Below are 9,031 nucleotides of genomic sequence, written 5' to 3' on the forward strand. Positions count from 1 at the left end.
TTTCTCCGTTTTCTTATTCCCAATACATATACATATACATTACGTACAGATATATGTATATACTGCATCTTATCTTATCCGTTTAATTAATTCAATCTGCTGTAAGTTTTAATTTTTTAATGCAAATATGTGTGAAGTATTTTAGTTTTGAGTTTGAATGATTCAATGCTTATAGGTGATTTATAATGGTTTTGATTTATGTGATTTTAATATTGTGATAAATGTTGTGAATTGAATAATATACTGAGTATTTAGTTTGATTGTGTGCATATTGATTAATGATCTGAATTTGCTTTTAGTATAAAGAATGATATGTTGCTATCTGTTATGAACTATATTATTATATGATTTGGAATAGATAGATGTAATGATAGTGATTTAAATCTGGTTAATTTGTAAATTTGTAGCTGAATCTGGTAGGTAGTTCATAGCTGTTAGAATGAACAGGGTTTGGGATCGGGTTAGTTAATTGCGGGTGTGTTTGCAACGACGGGCTGAAGCAGTGACTCGAGTTGGAGTTTGTGGTACATCACAAATCTTTTTTTTTTTTTTTTTTTAAAGTCACATTTTGGATTTGTTACCAAACGAAGCTTATGGGTTGGGGCTTATTTAAAGTAGAAACTCAAGTCCTTAAAAGCCCTCAAAAGCCCCTTGCCAAACACACCTGATCGTTATACTTAGATGCAATCGATTGTGATTCTAAGTTACAATGTAGTAATAATCATTTGAAAAGTGTAGTATTTAAGTGCTACATATACTGTTGGAGTGACTCATGATGTCAAATTTTGTCTTGCTTGTTAGTTCTAATAGTGTTAAAAGACGTGAAGTGGTTGCACGAGTTGTGACTTTATAGTGCTTAATCGGCTTACCTGCAATGCAATTAAGCTGAACTGCTGAAGTCATAAAGGGTTATTTGAATATATATTAAAAAATGTGAATGGTCATGTTTTGTTAGCTTTTAAGAACTGAATATGGTACGATGTTAGTTCAATTATAACTGTAGTATGTTTGGTCCATTGATACAATCATCAAGTAAACTTTTGAGCTGTGCTAGTATTCTTTTTTGCAATTATGATGATGATAGAGGACTAAAAAGGTGATCTGACTAATTTTTCTTTGCATTGGTCCCCTTGCAGGATTCATTACCCACTTCTTTTATGCCGAAAAGATAATAAGGTTATGTTCAGACCTGAGGCATGTGAAATTTTAATACGGTTATATAATTATTGAGTAGAGGAAATTTTAATTATAGATGGGTTCGTTGTATGGTACTCATGAGATTGTTGAGCTGAAAGATGAACCTAATTTCAGTGATGCTTTAGATGACAAAGCGAAAAAACCACCTGTTGGGTGCAGTAGATATATGGAAGATGATATCAATAAACTATTTGAAGCGATTAATATCAGAACGTCGTTTAATGGTTCAAGTTGCTCGGATGATACAGGTGGGGCCACACCAAGGAAAAACCCGTCCAAAAAACCAATGAGGATGAGTTTATCATCTTCATCTGGAATCGGGTCTTCTGATTCTGTGTCTATAAAGAAAGCTTTAAGAGGATTATGCATCGCTCAAGCTTCAGAAATGGCTGCTATACGAAGGTCATCGATGCCTTATAGCAGTAGCGCACAGTCAACCCCTAGAATGTATATTGAGAAGTCAATAAAGAACGTGGGACCCCCAGTTCAGCTAAAGGAGATTTTACTTTCTCCAGAGTCTGAAAGTCAATGGTCAAACGAAATAGTGCAAGAGAAGAAGGATATATCTATACCTTCGACACCTACGGGTATTCATCCAGAAGGTTCATTGGAGTCGGTTAATTCTGAAGTTGTTGTAGTAAATAATCGTGATCATAAGAATAATACTACACCAACAAAGTCAACCGCAAAGTCTCGTTATAGAGGAAGGTCAATGAGAACATCCCCTCGTGCTATCAAGACAGTAATTCGGACCAAGAATATCGTGAAGAAAAAGTCAAGACAAGAGTTGACTACAGCATCTGTTCCAGCGAATGCTAAATCGGGTCCGGATACGAGTCATCCAATTTGTCAAAAATGCCACTGTGCTATAAAAGATGCAAAAGACGAGCCCGATAAAGACATTGCATCACCTGTTTCTAGTAAAGATAAGGGTAGTCAAAGAAAAGTCAACACTTTGACTAGCTATGGTAAAACCATATCCTTATTACACAATAAGAACTCTAAATATGGAGATAAAGGGGAGTTCACTCAAAGTTCAAATAGCAGCAGTATTTGTGAATACAGTAGTAGTACGAGTATTAGCGAAGAGAGAAATCTCAGCGGGTGCATTGTTATCAACCGGCCCCATATGTCGAAAGACATCAGATGGCAAGCGATTAATCATACGATGAACCAATACGGGTTTCTTGGTTTGAAACATTTTAATCTGTTGAAGAAGCTTGGTTGTGGAGATATTGGTACTGTTTATCTTGCTGAATTGGTTGGCACAAATTTCCCGTTTGCTATCAAAGTCATGGATAACGAGTTTTTAGAAAGGCGGCAAAAGATGCCGAGAGCCCATATGGAAAGGGAGATTTTGAGCATGTTGGATCATCCATTTCTCCCGACACTTTATGCTCATTTTGTATCCGAGAACTTATCTTGTCTCGTTATGGAATATTGCCCAGGTGGTGATCTGCATGTTCTTAGACAGAAGCAACCTGCCCGATTTTTTCATGAACAAGCAGCTCGGTAAAGTCAAAAACTTCCCATTTATTTATAAAGTATGTATTGTTTGGTTTATTTATCACTATTGGGTGAAAGGAAACTAGGTTAAAGGAAATGGGCCAAACGGTTCAAAATTCACGTAGCGTAGATTTCCTACTTATAAACCCTTTCAAATCTTGTCATATTTATCCCTAATGTGTGAAAGGGAAAAGTAGCTCAAAGGAAATGGGTCAAATGGGCCAAACAGGTCTCAAAATTCACGTAGTGTAGATTTCTTTCTCATAAACCTTTCTAAATCATGTTATTGAACGAGCTAGATTGTTTTTGTAATAACATAAGTTTGAAACATATTTGCAATACTTCGGGATAAAGTTTTCAGGTCCAACCTGGACCCAAACTTGTTCCAATGAATTTATGAACATTTGAAAAATAGACATTTAAAGAAACTTATATTTATTTATATTTTTAAGATTTAACTAACCAGTACAATTCGTGTACGCAGATTTTATGTTGCGGAAGTTCTTCTTGCACTGGAATACTTGCATATGCTTGGCATTGTCTACCGAGACTTAAAACCCGAAAACATTCTAGTTCGAGAAGATGGTCACATAATGGTCACTGATTTTGACCTTTCACTTCGTTGTTCAGTGAACCCAATTCTCTTGCATTCACCTTCAACAGGCGCACATGAGCCACCTAGAATGTCTGGACCATGTGCTGGTTCCAACTGCATAGACCCGTTCTGTATCAAACCCTCCTGTCAAGTCTCTTGCTTCAGACCCCGAATCTTACCCGCTCCAAAAAGCAGGAAAGCAAAACTCAACCTAGCCATACTAAACCGCTCATTACCACAACTTGTGGCTGAACCAACAGAAGCGCGGTCCAATTCATTTGTTGGGACCCACGAGTATTTAGCTCCGGAGATCATCAAAGGAGTAGGGCACGGTAGTGCAGTCGATTGGTGGACTTTTGGCGTGTTTCTTTACGAGCTTTTATACGGGAAAACACCTTTTAAAGGTCCAGGAAACGATGAGACGTTAGCTAATGTAGTTTTGGAAAGCCTTAGGTTTCCTGAAACGCCCCTCGTCAGTTTTCACGCTCGGGATTTGATTAAATCGTTGTTAGTTAAAGAGCCTGAAAGCCGTTTGGGTTCAAGGAGAGGGGCGGCTGAAATCAAACAACATCCGTTTTTCGATGGGTTGAATTGGGCGTTGATACGATGTGCATCTCCACCTGAATTGCCTGAACCGTATGATGTCACTCTTTCGAAAGCTGCGTCATTAGAGAAAGCTAAGAAGTATTTGGATTACACCGAGGCTTCTGATGGACACGTGGAGTTCGAGTTATTTTAGTAAAATCGACGATATTTATATTTATCTCTTTGGTGTATAGCAAATCGAATAAGCCATCGGCCCAAAAACGAGCAATATTAAAGATGCTGTTTTTCAGCTAATGGTGGTGGCAATTGAAGATCTGGATGTGGAAGATGAAGATGGTGGCTGTATTCGGCCGCATTGGTGATGTGGCTTGAATGTTGATAGGAGAAATATGAGTAGTTCGTGGCCCGAGTTTTGGAATGTTTAATCGGGGCAGTTGTACAAGTTATTGGTTATTAATGAAATTTCGAAATATTTGCAGGATGTGTTTGAGAGTTTTTGGGTCATTTTCAGTTGAGCATTATTTGTTGTTGTTGTTGTTGTTGTTTTAGTTGAGCATTATTTGCTTGCTTATTTTCAGTGGTCAAATTCGACCATTTCCACCTGTTCATTTGCGTTTTGAATGTGATTATTTGATTATCACGTTTTCAAAACGTAAATAATTAAAAAATAGTGTTTGGCAAACTAAAGTTTAGAATCAATTAATTGGATTTGAAGATCTCAAAACGTGAAAAATGAAAAAGTTCTTTCTTTTTCTTTTGATTTTTCCCCCTAATAACTTTTAATTTACCAAATAATCTGATTTGACAAACACTTAAGAGGTTGATTATTAGATTATTACGTTATAAAGCAGCATAATCAAATCCAAACACCACTAATAATAAATACGTTTTGCTACAACTGATTATTTGATTATGATTATTTAAATCGCATAATCAATTTTCAAAACGCAAATCCAAACACCCCTTTAATGTACGTGTACATTTTTTTGTGGCAAAGAAAATAGTTTATATTAACTAGAAACACAACCAACATACAACAAGATCAGGAATAAAATAACAATCCCAAACTACTGAAAAAACAAAGAGGCTAGCACTGCCACATATGTATTCTGTATGCATAAAATAAGAGAATCCAATGAAAAACCATTTTATATTATAAATATTAAATATATAAATATTATACATATACATAAATATTATACATATACCTGATAGACAAAAGTTATGAATAGTAATTAGGGGTATTTTTGACTTTTCACCTTTTTTTTCCCTTAAATTTTAACTAAATTTCATTTCACCAAAGCCCCCCAAACTTTTGTCAAAAATTCAAATCCACCCAAATATTCAACGAGTCATATTTTCTCGCTTGCAACGAGTTAAATTTTTCCGACACCATCGTTAAACTCGAAATAATTTTAGGAACACAATGTGACTAACTATACCCAATACGGACGCTTTTTTAAAAAACGCTAAATATTTGGGTTACTTTTCATACACGTTGATTTTGCGTTAGATTTTTAAAAGTCGACAATTTAATAGCGAAACGCGGAGATGCACATATATTGTTAATTTAAAATAACATTTAAATCTTTCAAGGGTTATACCTTTTAGTTCGACTCGGGTTGCGGTTCAACGACATCATCGTTAGCCACAAAATAATTTTACAAACTAAACGCAATAAAATACATTGATAACCGAACCCCCGGCGCGAAGCGAGGGTTCGAAAACTAGTTGATACTAAATTAGTATAAGTACTTCTTGACAGTAATAAAACAATAAAGATTGAGATATAGACTATAAAGGAAGTGAATTGATATTTTCACTATTAAAATCATATGTTAGGTACCAACGAGCTTTTAATTGAGTTTATAAGTTTACTCATTGGCTCATGTGTATCGTGTGATAAATAATCGCGAATGTGATTAATTTTATTTTGGGTGATGCTGAACTGTCGCTAAAAAAATATTTTTCGTTAGGTAGTTATAGAAAAAAATTGTTAATGTAAATATGTAATGGATTTATGAATTTTGATGGTATAATTTTCGTACTGTAACATTTTGGTAGAAACTCAACATCATTAAAAACGGGTCTTGGTTGGGCAAGATGGGTCAGCCCGTTAATACGATCCGTATCAAAATGAGGTTATGAAATACGGAGTAAAAAATACTACGTAACTAACTGTCGTTCTGTACACTCTCCAGCAGCTCCGATCTTGTTAGCATTAGCCGTTAACATCTCCGGTGTCTCTACTTGTCGGAACGGCCACTATCGCAGCTCCGGCGACACCTACTCCGGTTCAGGTTCTTTATCTCTGCTTCCTGCAATTTCTCTCCACAGTAATTCTTAACCTCTTTATACTTCCAAAATTTTTAACTACTAATGCATCAATCAAACGTTGATCAATAATTATTTTAATATATTATTTTGTTATTATTAACGTCTGTGTATTAGATCCTAGCTATCTTAATCTCAGTTTTTTGTTACTGTTTCCGCTTAATTTAAAATTAGATTGCTGAAAACCCTAATTTTGAACTCGGAAACCTTAAGTTGTTTTACCTTCGTTAATTAACCGTGGATTAAGTTTTTTGCTACATTTTTAGATAATAAATTTTTTATTCCTAACATCTAAATTATAACCTTTCTGTTTTATTTTTTTGTCAATGCTGAAAAGTACAAACCCTAAGTAGATAAGCTGCTTTGATATACCTTTTAGGTTATAGTTTTAATTTATGTTATTTTTTTAATTGTGATTATCCGAAAGATGCCGAAAGTGAAGACGAATCGCGTCAAATACCCGGAGGGCTGGGAACTCGTAGAACCTACTCTTCGTGAATTGCAGGCAAAGATGAGAGAAGGTTTGTATGTTTAAATATTTGATGTCACATTGAATATAAAACTGCTATATATTTATCACAAGTTTTAAAATGGAAATGGTATGAATAGTAATGTAGTATTCTCGTATTTCTGATATGGTCATTGTAATATGAGAACAGTTAAAAAAAGATAGGTTGGTGTTTGATTGGATCAACATAAAAATATGCTCGAATGTATATTATATTGTGATGGTTAATAGTGTTATATGGATTATTAAAATTAAAAGGATAAACTAGATAGATTGAGTGCTTATATTCTCTTTTTTAATTACACAGCTGAGAATGATTCACATGATGGCAAGCGAAAATGTGAGGCCCTGTGGCCAATATTCAAAATTGCACACCAGCAGAGTCGATATGTCTTTGATCTGTACCACCGCAGGAATGAAATTTCTCCAGAATTGTATGAATTCTGCTTGGATCAAGGGTATGCTGACCGTAATCTCATCGCCAAATGGAAGAAGGTAAGTTTTTTATTTATTTATTATTATTTAGGTATTCTTGACATTTCATGACTTCATGCATTATACCCTGCTTTCAGAAAATCTTTATTTTGCCTCCAGTCTTTGATAATGTTATATTTGTATAATTATAGTATCTCACTAGGTGTTGTTGAACGAATGAAGTATATAGCTTATATAGGTGGCAATTTTAACCTTTTTGCTTGTGCATGGATGAAATCAGGACTATGTTTTTGTAACTGAGGTAGTAATTTGTCGGGTGAGTAAAAGATAGTAAATATGTTAAATGGGTCATGGGTCAAACAGGTCAAAAGAGCTGAAAGTCTTCCGATGTGCAGCTTTTTGATACTTGGCAGTTTATTGACAAAAACTAGATCATTATTGGAATTCTATAATTGTGCACTATACATAAACTGCCTCTTATTACATAACCGGATTTTTTCCACCTCTACTTATCGTGAACAGATGTGTTTGTTAACATACATTTGACCATGTGTTCTGATGGTTGACGATTTAATTTCAGCCTGGATATGAACAACTTTGCTGTTTAAGATGCATGCAACCACGTGATCACAACTTTCAGACAACGTGTGTTTGTCGAGTGCCCAAGCACCTTAGAGAGGAAAGTGTAATAGAGTGTGTACATTGTGGTTGCAAGGGCTGTGCTAGTGGCGATTGATCACGTGTACCAAATTGAATATCCATCAAGTAACCCTAATCTTCTTGCTCCTGCTTTAGCAATTTGCAAACTTGTATTTTGTAGTCAGGTATTTATTGCATATGAACAATTCTATATTGCTATGTACTCTTCATTTGCTTCTTCATGTTTTACCTAAGCTGGATTAATGAACGTTTTTTTTTTTTTTTGCTATTTAACTGTTAATTAGTGGATTGTTTATTTCTTCCTTTCCTTTCCTTTCTATTTATCGTTTTGTTTTCCATTTTTCTTTCCTACAAGTAGCTTGTTCGTATATAGCTTCGGTACCAGTTAAGAGTTGTTGGGCGTGGGTCATTTACTCGTTGATGCTTTGTATTGTGATCATATTCTTTTTATGTTAATATATCTTCTTAAGAGTTGCTGGGCTAACAAGTAAACAAGTGAATCTTGCGTATGTGATAATGTGAATAGAATGTTGTTGCATGTCCGAGCTAAGCGACTAAGCTACTTCTCTGCGTTGCGTTTTGTGTAGGTGAATAGAGTTGGCTGTTTCGAGCATGGGTCATGGATGCTTTGTTTTGTGAACTTGTGATCATATTCGTTACTATATGTTAATTAGGTTGTTGTAACAATGCTGTATTGACCAAGTTATGGGATCGGTTGGTGGTTTATAATTATAATAATGTTCCATTCTTCTTTAAGTTAGTTTTAAGTTAGTTTTTGAAAGAAAGTTTTACACTTTGATTGTGGCTATTCTGGATTTCCCTCCTCTACTTCTTAGGCCCCGTTTGGTTGAAAAAATATTTTTTGAAGGAATGAAATGTGTCAATGGAATTGAAATTCAAAGGAACTGGAATTGATAAATTTCATGGAATTTGAAAAAAAGTGTTTTTTGTTGACATGAAATGATTGAATTCCATTTTATAAAATAACTAAAAGGTTATACAAAAAATTTTACGTCACCAATTCTCATTTTCGAACTCATGTTTCCAATTGAAGTTTTGAGATTCGTGAATCGATAACGCGCACCGATAACGCACACCGAAAACGCGCGCCGATAACGCGAGTCGAAATGTATGTATAATATAAACATAAATATTTGAGGTGGTTTTGAGTTTTTGAATATTAAATGTTGGAGAATTCAAATCAATCAATATTTTGAAGGAATGAATATTCAGTAAATGAAGGAATCTCA

At 34.8% G+C, this 9,031-nt stretch overlaps 2 protein-coding genes across 4 annotated transcripts; both read left to right on the forward strand.

The window, feature by feature from the left end:
• Nucleotides 1-1,224: 1,224 nt before the first annotated feature.
• Nucleotides 1,225-4,290, forward strand: LOC139844358 (serine/threonine-protein kinase D6PKL1-like). The gene is made up of 2 exons (XM_071834579.1): nt 1,225-2,709; nt 3,188-4,290. Exons 1-2 carry the CDS (start codon nt 1,253-1,255, stop codon nt 4,035-4,037), a joined length of 2,307 nt encoding a protein of 768 aa, XP_071690680.1. The 5' UTR covers nt 1,225-1,252; the 3' UTR covers nt 4,038-4,290.
• Nucleotides 4,291-6,009: 1,719 nt separating this feature from the next.
• Nucleotides 6,010-8,503, forward strand: LOC139844359 (protein BUD31 homolog 1-like). 3 transcript variants are annotated; one of them, XR_011757915.1, is made up of 5 exons: nt 6,010-6,144; nt 6,606-6,699; nt 6,994-7,181; nt 7,702-7,945; nt 8,369-8,503. XR_011757915.1 is itself a non-coding variant. In XM_071834580.1 (4 exons), exons 2-4 carry the CDS (start codon nt 6,606-6,608, stop codon nt 7,855-7,857), a joined length of 438 nt encoding a protein of 145 aa, XP_071690681.1. In that variant the 5' UTR covers nt 6,010-6,144; the 3' UTR covers nt 7,858-8,330. The 3 variants fall into 3 exon arrangements, 2 of the variants coding, with proteins under 2 accessions (XP_071690681.1, XP_071690682.1); XM_071834580.1 differs by lacking the exon at nt 8,369-8,503 and having other exon boundaries at nt 7,702-8,330; XM_071834581.1 differs by lacking the exon at nt 8,369-8,503 and having other exon boundaries at nt 6,046-6,180; nt 7,702-8,330.
• Nucleotides 8,504-9,031: the final 528 nt, after the last annotated feature.

Source organism: Rutidosis leptorrhynchoides, chromosome 4 (genome assembly GCF_046630445.1).
Source record: "Rutidosis leptorrhynchoides isolate AG116_Rl617_1_P2 chromosome 4, CSIRO_AGI_Rlap_v1, whole genome shotgun sequence".
Classification (NCBI taxonomy): domain Eukaryota; kingdom Viridiplantae; phylum Streptophyta; class Magnoliopsida; order Asterales; family Asteraceae; genus Rutidosis; species Rutidosis leptorrhynchoides.